Genomic DNA, 21,098 nt, shown 5'->3' with positions numbered 1-21,098 from the left:
AGAAAATTCATGCTCCCTGCTGGCCTGCTGTTCTACAGTCTGTTTCACCCATTGGTAATGTACCATATTACCACATGACTGGTGGAAAAAATGCACTGACAATAAAGATTTCAGAACATTCAAGAGATTCCAGCTACCACGCTTACACAAACATTTCCATCTTTATAACTGAAGAGTTATTATATATTAAGGGAAAAGAAGAAAGAATTAAACAAAAAAGGCATTAAATACCAACTGCTGGTACAATTGTTCAGCTGAACAAATGCAAACAAAGACACAGCTTACCAGATGGAAAACCCTGTATGTTTTGAATAAAGTCATAGGTTTCCCCAGGTTATTTCACTGGTAGAAAGCAATGGCTTTTATATGGACATAACTCTACAAGAGTTTACCCATCTCTAAAATACAAAAGAAAAATACAACAACAGCATATAGTAGCTACCCGCTTTGGCACTTCTCACCTCATTTTAACAGCAAGGTGAATCAAAAACTGGCTGAATGGCCAAAGCCAGAGGAAAGCGATCAGTGGTGTAAAGTCCAGTTAGCTGGAGGCTAGTCATGAGTGAGTACCTCAGGGGTCAATACTGGATCCAGCCCTGCTTTACTTCTTCATTAGCAATCTAGATGATGAGGCAGAGTGCACCTTCATTAAATTCGTGGACGACACGTAAGTAGGGACAGTGGTTGACTCATTAGAGGGTTGGGCAACCATTCAGAAGGACCTCAACAGGATGGAGCGATGGGCTGATAGGAACCTCATGCAGTACAACAAGCAGTGCAGAGTCCTACAGCTAAGAACAACCCCACATGGGGCCACCAACTGGAAGGCAAAAAATCCTGGGGGTTCTGGTGGGCATCAAGTTAAACCTAAGTCAATGTGCCCCTGCTGCTAAGGCTAATGGTATCCTGGACTGCATTAGGAGGACTGTTGACAGCATGTCAAGAAGTGATTCTTCCCCTCTTCTCAGCACTGAAGAGACCACACCTAGAGTGCTGTGTCCTGTTCTGTGACCACTGGTACAAGAAAGACATGGACAGACTGGAAAGAACTATTAAGATGAAAAAGAAACTGGAGCAGCTCTCTTGAGAGAGGATGAGAAGGGGCTGGGAGAGCTGGGAATGTTCATGCCTGGAGAAGAAAAGACTCAGGAGGATGTCATCAACATTCACACATACTTGAAGGAAGGAAGCTAAGAGGACAGAGCCAGGCTCTCTGCAGTGGTGCAGGAACAAAAAGCAGTGGGTACTAATCAGAACACTGGAGGTTCCCTCTGAGTACTAGACAGTCCTGTGCTGTGCAGGTGATGGACCACTGGTACAGGCTGCCCAGAAAGGCTGTGGAGTCTCCTCCTGAGAGATCTTCAGAAGCCTGGGCACTCTGCTCTGGGTGTCCCTGCTGCAGCAGGGGTTGCTGCAGATGGACTCAGCTGTCATGGACAACCTCAGCCATTCTGGGACTTTGTGGTGCTTGAAAATATACGTGCTAGAGATCATTATGCTCACAGGAATCCAGGTGCCTTCCTTTTACCAGTGTCAGATCACAGTAGCTGACAACTCCGTTAGAATTCTATGAGTATGTTCAGCAGCTGCTTCTAAACTGCTGTCAAAATCAGTAACTACAAAATAAACTGATTAAGCCTGCCTTCAGCATGAAAGACTTCCCTACATTTAGGCTTTAGCTACAGGAATTTTTGTTAGACATTTTGCACGGAATAGAAAATCCAAATATGTTTATTCTTTTTCCCGTGGACAATTGCCATTAGAAAGACATTATCCTTGTTTTACTCCTCGAAACACTCACAACCATCAGCTGTAACTAATCATGAACAGTGAAAGGGAAAAACTACGCTAACCCCAAATTTTGGCTGCACTGATGAGAAGAATTGAGGCACAAGTTTTGCAAAGGCACTGCTCACCTCTAGGTGTCACAGAGCTGAGGTTAGCAGCTGCTCTTCGCACATAAAAGCAAGGAGATGATTCTGGTCCCATTACAGCAAAGGTCAAAAATAGGTCACTTTTCCAAACAAAAATCTTACACACAACAGTACAGGCAAAACATCACTTGTTTCTTTTAAAGCAAAAAAACAAACAAACAAAAAAAAGAAATAAAAAATACCCACAACCTGAAGCAGACAATAGAAATATCTCTTCTAGAAAAAGCCAGTTATATACTTGCTCTTTTACTCACTTGAGATGTCTTGTACTTTATACAATTAAAGGTCTCAAAATCAAAGATTTTGTTTAATGCTGACATTTCAATCAGTATTTAAGCTCCATTTTTTTTTTTTTTTTCCAGTTCAGGTGGCCGAGGCTTACTGGTAATATACTCTGCTGATGTGGAAGAAAGGATCACATTCGAGGGCAAGGATCACACCAGAAAAAATGAGACTCTTTAAAACTGCAAGGTAAATATTAACCTGCTTGTCAAAACATAAGACACATTTCTATTTTTTTCCCCACTTCAAAAGCATAGCCTCATGCTCACTGCAACAACATGAATATTAGTTGGCTTCACACAGCTTTAAATGCCCTGCTAGAGCCATACTAATTTCGGCCACCCCCAGAAGAGTGCACTGAGGAGCAACGTTTTGTCTTTTCAGCTAATATAAACTTCAGCAGGCTCTTCATGGCCTTCTCATCATGCACCCATTTTCCACTACTTTTCCTGCTGATTCGCCACACTTGCTACTCAACTGCAAAGGTCTACTGTCATTAGAATAGTCAGGTTAGAAGAGACCTTCAAAGATCACCTACTCCAACTGTCTGATCACATCAAGGCTAACAAAAAGCTAATACATATTACTGAAGACACTGACCAACCTCTTGAACACCGACACAGAGGGCAACAATCACTTCTCTAGGAAAGCTCTTTCAGTGCCTGACCACCCTTCACAGCACAGAACTGTTTCCTGATGCCCAGCCTGACCCTCCTCTGGCAGTTCCCATGCTGCCATTCCCACTCTGCCATCAGTTCCCAGGAGCAGAACACCTCTCTGCCTCCCTTCCTCAGGGAGCTGCAGGAGCACTGAGGTCACCTCTTGGCCCCTGCTTCTATGGGCTGCGCAATCCCAGTGCAATCCCTCAGCCTCTCCTCATAGCACATGCCCTCCTGTCCTGTCGCACCAGCTGTGATGTCCTCCTCCAGATGCTGTTAAGAAAGGACTGTATGCACATTCTTCATGGTGAGGTCAAACCAAGGCTAAGCATGCAAATGAAAACCTTCCTTGCCTGCTCCAAGCCCCTAGGTACCTCTCTGCAACAGCTATGAGACAAGGCCCATCTGTGGGTGGTAATAGCCCACTCAGTCTAGACAAACTAACAAAACCGAAGCAGGAAAAGCCTCTCCCCAGCATCAAGAGGAGATCGAGTACTAGCTGTAGGTAATTCTTTCCTGCAGGAAACTGACAATCCAATAAGCTGAGCAGACCTACTTCTTACAGAAGTCTACTGTCTTCCCGGGGATCAGGCAAGGGATGTCACCAGGAAATTACCTAACTTGGTTTGACCACCAAGCTGATATGACCCCTGTCCCTTATTGCTTTTCCATATAGGGAGAGATGAAGCAGCTACACATGGGTTGAGGGCTATCAAAAGGGACTTTGAGGTTCTTGGGACGATGGCTGAAGGAACTGAATGCACAAATCATCTTCTCTGCCTCCTGTATTGGGTAAGAGCAAGTTGAAAGCCTGTGGATAACAGAGATCAAGGTTGCAAAAGGAGCCCTGTGATCCATGTCTACTACAGCCCACCAGATCAAGCACAACCTTCTATCTCCAGCAATAGGAGCTATGACAATGGCAAATGCTTGTCCTGCTGCGGGACTTCACTCACCCAGACATCTGCTGGGAAAGTAACATCATGAGATGCAGGCAAATCCAAGAGACTCCTGGAATGCGCTGAGGATAATTTCCTCAGTCAAGTATTGGAAGACCTCACCAGGGAGGATGAATACTGGACCTGTTGCTCACCAATGCAAACAAACTGATAGATGATAGCAGGATTAGAAGCTGCCTGGGCTGTAGTAACCATCCTATGGTTGAGTTCATGCTCCAGAAGGAGATGAGACAGGTATAGAGTAAAATTAGGGACTAAATATTAGGAAAGCTAACTTTCATCTCTTCAGAGAGTTAGTCAATAAAACACCCTGGCAAAATGTCCTCATGGGTAAGGGCACAGAGCAGAGCTGGCAGATCTTTAAGCAAGCTTTTGCTGGCACGAGAGCTCTTCATTCTGAGGTGTAGCAAGTTGAAAAAGGAAGGGAAGGGACTGGCACAGCTGAACCAGGACCTGCTGGTCAAACTGAAGAGCAAGAAGAAAACACACAGGCAGTAGAAACAGGAACAGGTACTATGGGAAGACTATAAGAAAGCTTCTAGACTGTGTAGGGATGGGTCAAGAAAGCCTAGACCCAGTTGAACTAAATTTGGCAAGTGATGCAAACAAGGACAAGAAGGTCTTCTAAAGGTATCCCAACCAGAAAGTCCAAGAGGGTATACTCCCCCTAGTGAGTGAAACAGGCAAGCTGCTAACAACAGACAAGGAGAAGGCTGAGATACTCAACAACTTTTTTGCCTTGCTCTTCTCAGATAACTGCTCAGCACACAGCCCTCAAATGTTTAGTTTGGTAGGCAGGGACTGGGGAAGAAACATCCCTCACACTGTAAGCAAAGATCTGGTTCATGAACACCTGAGGAATATAATATCCACAAATCTATGGGTTCCGATGAGATGCATCCCAAAGTCCTTAGAAAATTAGTTGATGTAGTTGTCAAGCCACTTTCAATGATATTTGAGAAGTAGTGGCAATCAGGTGAAGTCCCTAGTGACAAGAAAAAAGACAACATCACATCCATTTTTAAGAAGGGTAAAAAAGGATGACCCTGGGAACTACTGACCTGTCAGTCTCACCTCTGTTCCCTACCTCTTCAGCAGGGTCTATGGTGACAGAACCAGGAGAAATGGCTTCAATCTTAAAGAGGGGATTATTTAGGCTGGATATAAGAAGTAGCCTTTTCAGTGAGGGTGGTGAGACACTGGAATAGATGACCTTTACAGGTACCTTCCAACTCCCGGGATTCTACAATTCTATAAATATAGTGGGAGAATTACTGCTTTTGAGCACATGGCTGTGCTGTGCTAATGCATTCTAAGATGCAGTTTGGGCCCCTGTCTGCCAGGACACACTGCTGGCTCAGGCTGAGCTGCTGGTACCAGCCCCTCCAGGTCCTCTCCTGCTGAGCTGCTCCCCAGCCACCCATCTCCCATATGGTGTTTTTCTATCCCAAGTGTAGCACCACACATTTTCATGCTGCTGTGCTCCAATCTATCTAATCCCTCTGTAAGGTCTCCCATCCCGCCAAGGAGTCAACAGCACCTCCCAGTTCAACATTTTGAGCAAATATGTTCCTACCAAAATCGGCCTTAGGAGGAATTGTGCCTAGAACTGCTTCCCCTATATGGTGGGCAAGAATCTAGAAGCATCTTTAATTACCAGTCAGTGCTCCAAAGCAAGAAAAATTAATTTTAACCCATTCAGAAACAATATGGCAGAAATCTCATGATTCTCACTGATAATGCATTGCTCTTCCTGTTGATGTTATCTTCTTTAACTAGCTGCAACCTTAATTTTGAGTAACCACAGCAGACAAGAAAAAAAATGGTGAAACGTAATTTTTCTTTGGGGATCTGAATGCTCTTTCTAAATATTCTTTATCAGCAAGGGATCATAACATTAATGTTAGTACTCTGCCATTTACTTTTTCATTTGAAAGTCTCAAAACATATGCAACAAACATATCTTCTGGAGTAAACTATTAATCTCAAAACTTTGATACAGGCAGAAAGCTCATGTCTACTGAACACCAGCTTCTTAATGCTGACAGTTTCAATGAAGAAAAAAGAAAAAAAGAACATTACACATAACTTGACTAAGCAGCACAAATTACTACTGTTGGAACACTCCTTAAGAATTCGTAGACTCCCGAATCTGAAGTAAATCACAGCCTAAGCAAGGATTCCAGCTAAAAGCCTACAGAAAGCAAAAACAGTGATAAATCCTCTTCCACAATTTGTATCATTACTTGGTCTCTGTATCCTCTAGCAACAAAATCAATTATATTTTATAGGGTGGTGGGTGGGATTTTTTGTTTGTTTGTTTGTTTTTTCTTTGGACTACTAACATTCTAGCCAAACTGAGATTAAGGTCCAGATAATCTTTTGGTTTATTACCATTTTATAGTTAATTTCATCCCACTCCTTGTCCAATATGCAGATGGATTATTATAGTATTATTAAGTTTGTGCAAGCATTACATTTTTTAAATTCCCTTTTACTTGTGACTGATCATCCTGTTACACTGTTAATAAGGTCTAGCAGGGCAAATGAAAGTTATTTGAATTTGTATCTCTATCTAGTAGATTTGTTTGAAAGGTTCAGTCATGAAATATCTTTGAAAGGTTCAGTCATGAAATATCTAATAATTAATAGAAATAACTTTTCAAAGGCACAGAGATTTCTTACGTGACATGTAAAACTGTCATCTCAAAGATCTCTCAACTGCCCAAAAGGATAAAAAAAGATTTCAATTACATCTTTTCAACATTAAATTAAAAATTAAATAGTAGACAGCTATAGCTTCTCCTCCACACTATCTCTTGTTAAACCAGCAGGAGGCAACCCAAACTTGGAGTCTACAGCAAGAAATGGTATAAAAAATTCATCCTAGTTCCAGTATTGATTTATAGGAGTCATCTGACAGGCTAGGTTCAGTGGTTCTCACCTTTCCCGCAGTCATGCCAGCAAGACCAAAATATGCAAGTAAAAAAAAAAAAAAGCACTGGTGTATTTTGGAAAGTTATTTTTCATTAGTAAAGTATGCACATGCAGAATAAAGACAAGATACTTTAGAGAGAAAATAAAACTGACTTTTTGATGACACAAAACTTACCTCAGTACGCTTGACATATTTCCCAATACTGGCTATTTTTTCCCCTTAATTCCATGGCTCTATCCTACTCCAAACCTTCTGAGCCCATACTATGTAGACTTCCCACACCAGACTTAAAAGAGGATGCAATTTAACCATACTTTTAAGACTTTAACTTCATAGTTCTGCATTTCTGAAGGATATGGGCTTGGATTTTTTGATTTTTTTTTTTTGTGTGTGTGTGTGTGTGTATGTTTCTGTGTTGTTGTTTTTTTTAATATATACTGTCATTTACATTGCTCAAACAATTTCTAGTACTATTTCTACAACGGCTATTTCTATTTTTAATCAACCAGGAGACATGCAAGCACATGAATGAAGGCCAAACATTTGAAGTAACAGCTGCAAACCTCTAATTATAACTTGGTATTACTTTCTATAAAACTAGTGTTTTAGTTAGGGAGAAAGAGGAATAATGTAGATTTATTTTGTTTCCTTTTGGGGAAAAAAGATTACAAAATCAATCTAATATAATTAATAACACACTAGCAAAATACTTATTTGTCCAGGAATTATAGCAATATCAACTTTTGACTTGCCAAAGAGAGCAGCCATTTCTATCATGTGAGTGCAAACTATATTCTGCTTCTATTTATATGACTGCCAGAGTCTCTAACCTTTGGTAAATAACCTTCTAGCAATCAATTGGCCATCAAATCAAATACTTTCACCTGTTGCCAGAGACTAGTGTTAAGGAATAGTACTTCTTTGCAGTCTTCTGCCTTATGGGTCATTTATTCTTGAAATAAGATGAGGCAGTGCACAAGTTACAGCAAAACCTTACACTCAAAGTTGACTGTTTCAATTTGTGCCCAATTTACTGCATAAAGCACCAAAATTCTAAGAACGTATGTGATTTAAAAAATACTACAAGTGTAGGATAAAAGAACATACAAGGGCTGCTCTGGAAGTAAAGCCTCATATTTTATTATGCCAGCCCACAATGTCAGAGGCAGATGCTTGGTAGTATGGCAGTAGAGGTTGAAGATCCTACCAAATCCCATTACGTTTTGTTGCCGTGGGACAGACAGAAGCAGAGGGGTAGTCAGACAAAATGGCATCTGACATCGAAGTGCAGAAGAAGCAAGGCTGTGTTGTTCAATTCCTCCACACAGAAAAAATGGCATCCAATATCATTCATCGATGCTTGATGAATGTTTCTGCAGACCAAACAATGGTTAAGAGCACAGTGAGGGGTGGGTGGTTTTTGCACGTTTCAGCAGTGGTGAGAGCAACAGCAGGACACCTTTTCTGGTGCAGATTTTTATGAGTGTAGCGCGCAAGCTCTTGTTCATCACTGGTGAAAATGCATAGCTAATGGTGGTGATTGTTGAAAAACAGTGTTTTGTAGCTGAGATATTGCTCTATTAAATAGTGTTATTGTGCTCTTTGTACCCGTTGTAGATTCCTTGAAAATAAATCTGAGGCATTATGTTCAGAGCAACCTATGTACAGTAACACCTAACCATTTATTATTGACAGTTTTAAGTAAATAATTATTTTAGGCTTTCCATCTACTTAAGAACTTCAGTCTTAGGAGGTGGAGATATGGTTCTAAACAGTATTCTAAAAAAATCATCTGTCACTAAAACAGTCGGACAAGTAGAGGTTGCATATGCACGTGGTCCACATATGTAACACTATTATGGGTTTTGTTGGGGTCCTTGCTAAGTTCCCCAGACGCAAAGGGAGGACCGAGGGACAAAACAGGATACACCTCCCAAGGACCTCTTTATTTAAAGGAACCAGAGGATTATTATAATTCCAAAATTTCTGAGAGATTTGCTGGTTATCATAAACAACACTCAGATACTGCAGCTGGATGCTATGAACTTGGTTAACACGGCCACATCTTCATTATTGTCTTTTGCCAGGACAGGTCAAGATCCTCCCCTTTAAGGAGACATTAGTCTCAAAACATTAGCCTCCATATCAACAGCCAACACATCCCGTGCTACTTTGGGTCTTCCCTATTCCTAATCCACAAATGCACCTCATAGAAACCCAGAACGATGTGCAGAACACCTGCAGAGTTCTAGGTCATCATCTGTATTCCACAGATGGAGAATCTTCTGGGCAAGCTGTAGACTAGTATCTTCTCAATCACTACAAACTGCTGTTCCATATGCTAACTCTGTAGTCTACTGATCAGTCACTACACACAAAGATTAGATGCTCCGTAGGTCACCTACAATCAGCCTGACACAGCCACCAAAATAAGCTTGGCTACATGACTTCTATGCACACAGTTCTCAGCTGAGCAACACAAGTCCCAGCAGAAAAGGAAGGTCTGCACATTGTGAGCACCCTCAAAGATTCAAAGGCACCCCTGCCACCAGTTATATACGAGAAGCTATTCTTCACCTTAAAAAAAAAAAGCACTAGATATAGAACAATCCTTCTCACAAGTACAAGCCACTGCTGCTTCCAGGAGAGACACTGACCTGTTTCCAAGTCCCTCAAACACAACTATGTCCAAGATGTTAGGAGTCAGATGGAATAAACCTGAGGATAAGGCATGCAAATCAAAACATCCTCACAAACTCACCAGCACGCTTTCCTAGGCATAAAACCAGCATTCATCTGCGGGTCTTTGATGGCTTTCCTCCACCCCCAACCAGCATCCCTGATACAAGCAAAAGTTTCTGCAAGCTGTGCAGCCTGGGCTTCCATAACATCCTGCCACCTGGGCAAACAGCTGCTGCACAGGAAAGCAAAAGGAATAAAAGGGAACCTATCAGTCTTCATAGAGCCAAGAGGCAACATAACATTTCAAAGTAACAAGTTTGCTTGCTTTTTTAAAAATTATAACAAGCTTAAAGGAAGGCACGTCACTTCGTCTCTTCAGCCTAAAAGCAACAGGCAAGACTGGCCTTGCTTTAGGAGTACAAGACCAGTGGACTGCTGGCTTCTGCGTACCTACAACTACCAAGAGTAACTGGCAACCCTTCCTGAGGCAATAAACCTATATGTAGGAGCATGGTAAAAGAAGCTGCTGGGAAAGCTGACAGCACTGCTGCCTTTCTACAGGTTCCTACATCTGGAGCAACCTGCTGAGCTGACTCTTACTCCTTTCCTCCTAAGTCTTGATTGGGAGAGCTTCTCTGGTCCGCACGATAATGAGAATATATCAAAGCCCTGTGGGTCTGAGTATGAGAAGTGGCTGCTGAGAGGGAACTGCAGCAGATACATCTGCAGAGGAATACAGTTAGCAAGTTAAGTGCTCTGCAGGGCTAAAAGACAAACTGTTACCTTTTGAGTTGAGAGAAGTCCAACTTTATCAGTTGGATTCACATCTTAGGAGAACATTCTGCACTTTCTTCAACTGTACTGCGAACAGATTCCTTCAATCACAGCACTGGTCATGTTGTCGCAGTTCCTGATAGTAAGGTGCTTAAATTGAACATGACAGAAAAGAAAAAGGGTGACAGAAGCCTGATGTCATCCCTGTTGCACTGTTAGTAGTAGTCAGTAGGTGAGTGTGCAAAAGAAAAGCAGTTCAGGAAGTGAAGCAGAATACAAGAAAAGACAGCTTTGTCTCTCAGTGCTAAGCGCCAATAGCATTCTATCACCCTTCCTCCACAGCACCATCTGAATGGCACAGAGAACCTCATGCCGCCTCAAGTATGTACTGAAGCATAGATGGACCTTTAAGGAACAGAGAATATCATCTTTGTTTGTTGTGTAGGTGCCACATCACCCTGCTTCCCAGCTAAACCCGCAAGTGAAACACTGCAATGTACAGGTAGGACTGCTAAGGTAATCCTGGACTACTCCTCTCATCACCACACCACTACCTGGAGCACCTTCTTCAGAAGTAGTGCAGGTTTACCTTGATCTCCTGAGTTGTCTCACAATCAATGGAACAGTAGCCTAATCTAGCCCCAACTGTTCTGAGCAAAGGTGAACACAGCCCTCTCATGACTGCTTCCAGGGCCTGTCCTATGCAGAGCAGCAACTCAGGTGTTCCTCACTGCTTCATCGCAGAAACAGGGGCCAAAACTTCTTACTAAAGGGCAGCTACTGAGTTGCCAACTTCTGTTCCTGGTCCTATGTCCCATCAGTTGGTGCAGACTAAGTGTAGTCTGACAATGGGGGAACAGCTTAATTCTTAGGCTTAAGATCTCAAGAAAGATGAAGAAAAAGCAAGAACCCATGCCTCAGTTTGATTCAGGCACAAAAGAAGGGAAAGGCAGACAGGAGGGAGTGGGAAACATGCAACAATTCTTACCTCAAGTTACCTTAATCAAACCACAAAAGTACAGTCCTCTCAGCTGCAGCAGTTGATCTCAAGAAAAGAGCAAGACGGGTGGGAGAAGAAAACGCATATGCATCTGGTATAAAAAACACAGCAGCTATTCTTCACTGAGTAGAGCGTATGGGAAAGGAAGAAGGGAAGAGGTGGCTGTCCAAAAAGACAAGCACAGTTGCCTGTTAGAATCAGTTTTACTCTGCTGTCGTTTGGAAACACTATCCACCTAGTGAAAGGGCATCAAAAAACAAGATTCAGAAGCCTGCTTCTCCAGGAGTTCACGAGGTAGACGCGCAAAATGAGATAGAGCAGCTGATCTGCAGTCTGGTCCATTTCTCTAACAGCTCTGACCTCACCGCTTTTCTCCTCTGATACACAGTAAGGGCAGTAAAGCAGTGCTAGTTTGCCTCCTTTCTCTTTTCTACTGAGGCATTTTAATCAAAACAAAGTATTCACTAGAGCTGTGCTCCAACTGTGTGCTAAAAAGTCTTTTCCAAGCAGACAGTCATTCAGAGGCTGCTGACAGTGGCCACAAGTGGAAAGGCAGAGGATGCAGTGTTTTGTGCTACTAGTCCCCCCCGGTGCTGGGCTGGTGTCCAGCAGCAGTGAGCTGCCCGTGTACTGTTCCCGGTGCACCAGGATATCCTCCCAGCAGCAAAGACACCAACTAAAGAGCAGTGGCTAAGGGTTGTTCAGCACCAGTCAAGGCCCCTTCTGTTCCTTTTGTCTTGAGGGAAATAAAGTGCAAATATTGAGAAAGTTGCTTTGTAGATACCAGATTGAGGTTTTCATAGTACACCTGCCTTTGGCAAGGCAGATACACACAGGGGTATGGCAGAATACTGCTGGAAAACCAGATAAAGGAAGAGGGACAAAAGCTAGCAAGGCTTATATCCATAGAAGAGCACCCTGGTATGCATTTTTCCTCTGCCCTTCCACACTGAAGGCATTATCTTAAGCGATTTGAGGGTACATCAAAAGGAGAGCTTAGAACTGACAGTATTAAAGTCTAAAACGAATATAAAATACTTTATATGTTGGCATCAGTAAAAGTCAACAGAACAGATACTTACTGAGTCAATAAACACAGAAATGGAAAGTCTAACAACAGTATCAGGATCAGTTTAGAAAGCAAGCTCAGACAAACAGCAACCATTTATGGAATACTTTTTTTTTTTTTTTTCTTTTTTAAAATGGGCTTTTCTTCAAGATCAAAATTACAACCACTGATTTACTTCAATCCATATCAAAGGCCATACATAAATACTGTCATTGATACCGCATGTATCAGAATCAAAAGGGAAGTGGAGAACGAGATTTCTGGAAAAGGTGGTGATGGATACACTGCTCTATTTTTGCTCAAATCTAACAAAAAGTAACAAAAATAAATACAGCTGAACCATTACAGATGTTCTAAAATACGGACTATAATATACTTTATTAGTTTAGACAGCAAAAGCTCCATTAACAGTCACTAAGTGTGATAAACTGTTTTGCATCCTGTTTAAAAAAAGAATGCTTCTAAAAAGGTAGATCAATCTTACAAACTGAACTCATATTGCCACTTTATCTGCTAAAATCACCTTTTGATGCCGAAGTCATTTCTTTTTCTCTGAAAGTTCATATCAGAGGCTGGCAATAGAAGACTCGATTATTTTCCTCACACAGACAATTTTTTAAATAAAGAAAGTCTTTTATATAAGACAAAAGAACTGCACACGTTAAAGAAAACAAATATAATGGAAAATAATAAAACAGAAGTAGAATATTTCATACAGTTTCTATTTCTATTTGCAGACAGATCTAAAAAAGCCTTAGCTCAACTTTTCAAAGTACAACAAATGCATGTGATTACGAATTTTTTAAGCTGAAATTCAGCATCAGAGAGAGAGCAATTATATCACTTGAAGACAAGTAATAATTAAATCTCCCATCAAGCACACAGAAGAGTTTTTCCTTAGTAACAAGCATTCTTCTGACACAATATTTCACTTTTAGAAAATGGTCCTTCAATGAAGGCACTCACTTTTGAAGCCGCTGGTTCCACTAGTCTCTGACGGTGACGTGCTGAGCTGAAATGACTCTTCTGAGGTGCCCCTTCCTGACAGCGAATGGAGAAAGGAGAGGGACAAGGAGAAAAAGGAGGGAAATGGAGCGTGGAGGGGATGGAATGGATGATGTTGGAAAAGGGAGAAGGAGAGTATTTAACTGAACTGTACTTTTCACTAGCTTTCTAAAAGCTTTATGAAATCAAATTCCATTAATTTCATCATACAAATATCAAAGAAAAGGAACCTTCTGCTAGTAGCCTCATTAGGCTTTTACATGGTATTCACAAGCACTTAATGACACTGTGTAGTAAAAATAGACATACACCAGCCTACTTTGTTACTAGATATGCACATTAGAATAAAGAAAGATCCATTTTGCTGTCCCACTTACTTACATTACCTTGCATTTTCTCTATCAGTGTAAGAAGTCGCACACAAAACATTACAAATTTCTATCTCTTTTGCTGCTCTTCCTCCCCCATCAGATATTCCACGCATCAGGTTATTGGCGATGCTTTGTTTCTCTCTTTCACACTCACATTTGTTCTTACTTTTTGACAGACTAAATACATGCCATCAACTGAACATCTTTGTAATGCCCTGGAAAAATCTATGGGATGCAAAGAACTACGAACACAAGAGACTGCCTCCCAAAGATACATTTTTCTTTGTGAATATACAGCTGTATCTAGCAGACAAAAAAAGGAACAATAACACTGCAAGCCACAGAGCAGAAAAGCAAGAACAACGTAGTGAATCACAGCCCCTTTGGCTTTGTCAGAGTGCTGGGCAGGAGGGCTACTAGTGAAGATGCGCTCTGGTTTCTCTGACATGAGTCTCCAGAAATTCATTCCCATGAATTCAGGAAACCATTAGCTGGAGGTCTTACCAACATAGGAACAGAAGTGCACAAGAACATGAGGCATTACTGGTTTTGCTGAGCAAAAGTAAAGAGGTGAAAGCCAAGCAAAGTAAGACAGATACTAATGGAGCAGCATCTAAGTCTGACTGAATCATGTCTGCATGATTGGTCTTTGTTCCTGAAATTAACACCACAGAACTGTAGCAGACAAATTACTCTGAGGCAATCCCTTGAGGAAGGGCCAAGTAAAAAAAAAAAAAGTACATGTGTATATATATATGTTATTCATATATTAAAGTATATATATATAACATTAAGTTTTCTGGTGAATAAGTGTATCCAGAAGATTCATAGGGAACAGCCACAGTTGCACAACCTAACTAAACACATGAAAAACTACACTTTATTTCTCACTATCAGAATCAATACACAATTCCTGTTAGGAATCTATCAAAAGAAGGAAAAAAACCAACCAGAACAGTTCCACAAATGCAAGCTAGACTTGTTCATATTCCTGAAAAGATGTCATCTGCAGAGTTAACTGAAAGTAAGTTTATACCAAATTACTATTTCCGATAATCAAGACTCTGCTTTCCACAAAGTAATTTCTACCCTCCCTTAAGAAAAAAACAAAAAAATAAAATATGCCACCACATTCAATAACACGTCATGCAGAGCCAGCTTTGTAAGTCAAAAAAGATCTGGTGAAAACAAAGGTTGTACAAAGTGCAGGAACATTATGTCACATTAACCCAGTGAATTATGGTGAATGTGCAATAATATGAACAGTGCAAACTAACCCCCATTACCCAACTAACCTATTTTCTGAAGATCTGCAAACAAATGCAGTAGTAATTCAGAGGACATCAGTACCCATTCCACATACGTATTTATAATGAACATTCTCTGCCTCAATGTAAATAGGATCAGTGATACAAAAGGAAAGTCTTCCCAACCTTTAAAGCAACAACACCTGCCCTTCCATTACTGAATATTCTAAATTCAGGAGGAAAAAAGTGTACAAAATGATAAGCTGTCAGAAAAGAAATAACAACAAATAGTATTGCCCTCAAAATATGTAGTCCTATTAAGAGAGAAATTAAAAATTGAAATACTACATTTTCTGAGATATGAATCAATCTTATTTAAAAGAAAAAGCACAACTACAATATACATGTATTATGCACTCAAACACTTGATTTGCAGCATTTTTGCATTTTTTTACCATTTCCTTTAGGTCTGGCAGAAGGTTAGGAAAAACCACCCAATACGGAACACAAAGTATTCATAAACATAACATAATATTTCAAGGTGAAATTGACAATTTTTTTTTAAAATGTTAGAACGTATTTAACTGAAGGTTAGAAGAGGATCTCTCAATCTCTCAAGTGAAGAAGTGGTATAGTAATGAGCCCTACTACTTCCTGCTAGTTTTAGTACTTTAATCCTATGATTATCAGAGCATTAACAACACTCTTGTAGCACCTCAATGCCTACAGAAGGAAAAAAAAAAAACAAAACACAACAAACAGAATCCCACACAACCAGGTCCTACCCTTTATCATTTAATACAAACTTTAACACAATTGAAATACAGATTCTCAAGGTGTCCCACACTTTCCTGTCACAGATTGGAACCATCATATGTCAATTTAATTAACTTCTTTACACTAATTAACAGGAGTGCCAAACATCAGAGACCCTACCTTCTGTCTTGTAGAGGTTATTAACCCATCTAATATGAAATGCTGGAAATTATTCCCTGTTATCAACAACTTTTTCCTTCCTATCTCCCCTTTAAAATATACTTCAGGAGCAGTCCAGAGACGTCCAGATAAAAACACCATGAAAAATCCTGGTACAAAACAGGGATACCATTTCACACACATGAAAGTAGAGCCAAATTGATGCAATGTTCCTGTGATAAAGGAAAGAGTCTTGAATTCTACTAAAATGATATGTGGGCTGCCTGCAGTGACACCAGAAATGTTAGAACCACAAAAGATTATAAATCAGAATACATTAACAGCACATTTTGTTCGTGCAATATAATCAGATGGGTAGACTGGCAGTGTTAGCATCAACAGGCACATGATGAACAGTTAATAAAACTCAAGACAATCAGATTCATTATCTCCTGCACTACAGATTGTGGGATTTATTTTTTTTTTTCCAAATCATAAATAATACAGTCTACTCACTTTTGTACTGCTACTCATGTGGTACCAGAGGCTTCAACTCTTTGCTAGGATAAGAAATGAGTCATGGTGCAAGTCATGCCATGAGTCCCCACTATGAAGACCAGCCGTAACCAGATTCTGGAGAGTCTCTCTGCACCTTTCCCACTAGCTCATTCTTGCCCTTAAGCCAGAGTTCACAATTCTTCTTATCAAGCCTGTACAATTGTTCTGTAAAATAGAAATGGTCTAGACTAAACGCAGCTATTACTGGTGCAGAAGGGTCTCAGCTCATTCAACAGTCAGCCCATTCAACAAGCCAATAGGTGTTGTGAAATGGGCTATTGATGAGAACCACAGGACCAATGACGCCTTATGCTGCACTGCTGCTAAAGGTCTGAACAACTAAGCTCTGCTCCCAGCAAATTCAAGTAGCGATGAATGTTTACTATTAGGACTTAATAACATACAGAACTACCTTGAGAGTGCAACTGAGATCAGCAGCTGTTAACAGAAACTGCTGAGACTGAGCATACAAAAAAAAAAAACAAAAAAAAACCCCATAACTGGAGTTAGATAATAAAGGTGAGAGTAAAGAGCAAAGAGAATGCAGTTCTTTCATTCCAGAAGAATTTAAAATTTTAAGTACACAGAGATATTAGAGCACGTGCATATGTGTTTCCCATTATATCATAACTTTATCCCTCCAATATTACACTCTAGCTGACAAAAATTTTCTATGTGCATGTATCAGCTGTATGTACTGCTCCAGACAAGGCACACAAAAAGTCAGAACAAGGGTCAGTATCTCAGAGGTATTAAACTGTTCATTTAATAAGGTGCAGGGGAAAAAAAAAAATAAAATCTACAGGCTGAAAAGTCTGATGCCTTCACAGAAACCATCCTGCTACTACCAGCAAAGAACATCCTACAGATCCATGATACCCTGTGAATGTCCTTTCCAGAGGAACAGGCCAGTTGCAATTGTGCAGCTGATAAAAAGCAACTGTCAGAAAACTAGCTTCCTGTAAAGGCGAGCATGATTCAAATCACCAGATGCAGCTGGAGCAAAGAAGGCAGGCTCTTAAATAATTCCTGTCCAAGGGAAGCTGATTTAGGTAGATTGTATGGAGAACACTAGTCAGGAAGCAGAGTCAGAGAATTATTTCATGATCCAAGTGTGTAATCCAATACCAAAGTCAGGTATTGAACACAGTACAGAGCTCTGAAGGCACAGAAGCCTGAAAGCAATTATGAGAAGGAAACATGATTTAGGCTGCATAGGTTGGCAAGCCAGTTCAACTACCTACAGGCGTTAATACTGATACCAAAAGTAGGTCCCATGCAAGAGTAGTTAGCATTAACATCAGTCATTTTTGTGGAAATAGCAAGAGCATCTGAGTTGTCAAGCATGTGCTCTTATTGAAGATATTTCTACCTCTGGACTGGAGTGGCAACTGTTTCCTTTTTCACTCCATTTCTCTTAGCTGCAGGACCAAGCTGAGGAGCAACAGCAGCAGTATCCCACACAGACAATATGAATACACCAGCCAACACCACAGTGTTGATGGCTCCACCTGTAGTTCGCACTGAGGAAAAATTCACAACAACAAATTCACGTGGGGCTGGACAAACCTTGACGCTAACAAGTCTATTTCTTTGTTTTTGTTATCATCATATTCAAACCCCCCATTTCTCAAGAGCCCATATTCCCTAACCACTATCTCTAAGTACATTTCATCCTCCAAGACTAGCCCTGTGCTATGTCCTTGATGCACAGCTGCACCTGGGATTAAAGTTCCAAACATCTGAGATTCCACACCCTGCAGTGTCCCTGCACTCCAGCCTAAACATCTCTGCATTCACAGCTAGCAAAAGCTACAGCAGTCATAGCCAAGGTCTGCTGTCAATTGTACAGACCATCCCCTGAATGTTTTTGTATGCATCATGATTTACTTCCCACCCCACACTTTCTCTTACTAGATGCACTATTACCCAACCACTTGTGCTCAAGTTGTAATGCCCGAGTCAGTGTGAGGCCACAGTGCTACACTGCAGTTAGTATAGCATCACACAGTGCTGTATGCCTGCCTCCAAAGTCTTCATCTCAAAGCACAAGTCAAGACTCAGGTCCCTTCCCTTCATGCATTAATGGTACCTCTAACAATAAGAGTTTGGGAAACACAAGCTAAATTCAGTGATACTTAAATTCAGCCCAGCCCGTCTTCTTCTTCCTTGTATTAAAGTAGGACTGCCAGCTCTGTTGACTATAACGGTTAGATCAGATCAAGGCAATTAACAATCTTTATTCCTATATATGCATAGAACAAATATATTAAGATATAAAATCTTTATAGTTCCACTGAACTAGGCAGTAAGGCAGAGAGCTGTAAAACAAGCAACTTTCTCTTACAGCTCTTCCCTATATGCACGAAGCCACAGCACACACACAGCATACTCTTCATCCACTCTCAAGATTACGGCTCACTCCTTTTACTGCCCTTATCCAAACTTCTCCAGAGCAAACAAAGCAGCAAAAAAGTTAAAAAACAACCAAACAAGGAACAACATAAAAACAAAAAGTCTGCTTCAGGATGAAACACAGTTCTTCATCAGTACATCCAGCTGCTTCCTAGAAATAGTTAGGATGTGCTATGTGATATACAGAGAGCAAGATTTACACTCAGTAGCTCAGTACTTGCAAGTAACAATGCAAGCCAACCAAGCCAAGTGTTGTCACCTTCTATGAAAAGACCAAGTACACCAGTTGCGAGATCAGATGCTCAGTAACCGATTTCTTAGAATTACACTGTACTTACAGATGGATGTAAGACTGTAGTGAGTAATATCAGTGGTTAATGATGCTTCATGCAAATTAAATACACCGTATCTTTCCAGCTTTAGAAAAATGATGCTAAAAGGTACCAGTAGAAAACGACAGTGTTGTATAATAGTCCTGATACTTTTTTTATCATATACGCAGTATATCAAGCATATGACTGTGAATTAGAACTTTGTTTCAAGCATGTAAGAACTTTCAACACGTAATTACCATTTTAATTTCTACCAAATTAGCTAGCAACTTCATTAAATCAGCAAGACACAAGTGTGTACTGTTAAAGTGCGCTTAATTAATGATAAACTTGAAAGAAGGTAATTCTATCCAATAAAGAAAGAAAGAAGAGAGACTATTATTAAACATATACTGGTTTAATTTTGGTTTGTTTTGTGTTTTGTTTTTTTTCCCCTTCCTTAATTTATATTATAGAAAGCTTCAAGAAGCTATACCAAAACATATTATCAAAGATGATAAACTTAACAGTGGACTGTTGAATCCAACTCCAGTACACCACAAGCTCAACTTCTCTTGTTATTAGCAGGAAACATTCTAAACTCTGCAAAGTTTTACTCTGGACACAAATGCAAACTTAAGAAAAAAAGAACATTCCAAATTTCTGCCTCCACCATTTCTTCTGAAGCACCTGTAAGAGCAACAATGCTACATTTCAGTCCTAGACTACTACCCTGAAAATTGTATCTGAGGGGTAACTGCAGTATTGTTTCTACAGCAACAGTAGAGCTAGTGCTAAAAGCTAAAAGCAAAGTTGTATTCTATCCCAAAGCACACACCAAAAGGTAAGCTAACTGCCAGCTGGAGAACAAGACTGGACACATGTGCAAGGCCACAGAGCCTGCAGGAGGGCACATAAGGCAGAAAAGAAAGGTAAGCCCCACTGGAGGTCAGCAACATACCTGTTGAGCGTACAGTCTGCTGGGCAGCACAGCATACACCAAGCCTTAGCCCTGTGCACAGGACCCCAAGCTTGCTACCGGCAACAGTTTCCAACCTAAGAACAGGCTTTTCTGTGTACCAGAAATTTCACTTCCAACTTCAAGCATAATTATAACAATGCAAGTAAGACACACATTGATATTCCAGGCTGCTTCAGTGTACTCTGTACACTGAGGACCTTTAACAGAAATCAGAGGAAGATGTGGAATCTTAACATTATTTCAAAAAATATGTAACGCTGCACATTCCATAGTGACAAAACATTTTTCACATTTTCCTTTTAAAAAAAAATCAAGTTTAAGAGAAAGCCATTCCATTTGGTATGATACAAACAGCAGTTGTCATATTACCAGTGAATACCAAGACTTTCCTCATTCTCCCTCTCTAATTAGTTATTAATGGTAAATATAACTGGCCAAGAAAATTTCGAAATGGAATTCTGACAGAATTTATCAGTCTAGCAAAACAAAAATGGGTTCTGACATCAGTCAATTTTAATAGATTTTATCTTGAAAGAATAATAAAAAAAAAAAGTCATGCAAATTGCCATTCACTATTTTCCAAGTAAAATATGGGACTGTGCTATCACACAAGTCAGAGGGCTGGAGAACCTCTTCTATGTGTTGGGCTTGTTCAGTCTGGAGAAGAAATGGCTCCAGGGAGATCTCACTGTGGCCTTCCAGAAGGAATTCTTCACTCAGATGGTGGTGAAGCCCTGGCACAGCTGCCTGGAGAAGCTGTGGGTGTCCAATCCTTGGAAATGCTCAAGGCCAGGGTGGATGTGTCCTGGGCAGCCTGAGCTGTGGTAAACAACCAGGAGTTGGAGCAGGGTGAGCTTTAAAGGTTGCTTCCAACCTAAACAATTCTATAATTCTGTGACTCTATTATTTTGAGACAGTTTTAATGACTCAATATATAAAGATGGAAAATATCAAATTACAACACTGTATATTTTGAAATGCACCAAAGATCCATTTT

The 21,098-nt window shown here is 40.5% G+C and overlaps 1 protein-coding gene across 4 annotated transcripts in view; it reads right to left on the bottom strand.

Annotated features, from left to right (window-relative positions):
* MAST4 (microtubule associated serine/threonine kinase family member 4) overlaps positions 1 to 21,098 on the bottom strand; it is a 287,688-nt gene that overhangs the window by 158,132 nt on the left and 108,458 nt on the right. For 2 of the 4 annotated variants that reach the window (XM_085214175.1, XM_085214169.1), the window contains exon 4: positions 13,264 to 13,338. The exons of the other annotated variants lie outside the window; for them this stretch is intronic. In XM_085214175.1, the coding sequence (XP_085070301.1) occupies positions 13,264 to 13,338 (75 nt within the window). The remainder of the gene's footprint in view (positions 1 to 13,263; positions 13,339 to 21,098) is intronic. 4 annotated transcript variants of the gene reach the window in all.

The sequence above is a fragment of the Meleagris gallopavo genome, chromosome Z (assembly GCF_905368555.1).
Source record: "Meleagris gallopavo chromosome Z, MGAL_WU_HG_1.1, whole genome shotgun sequence".
Lineage (NCBI taxonomy): Eukaryota > Metazoa > Chordata > Aves > Galliformes > Phasianidae > Meleagris > Meleagris gallopavo.
This window is presented reverse-complemented; position numbering and strand designations above follow the sequence as displayed.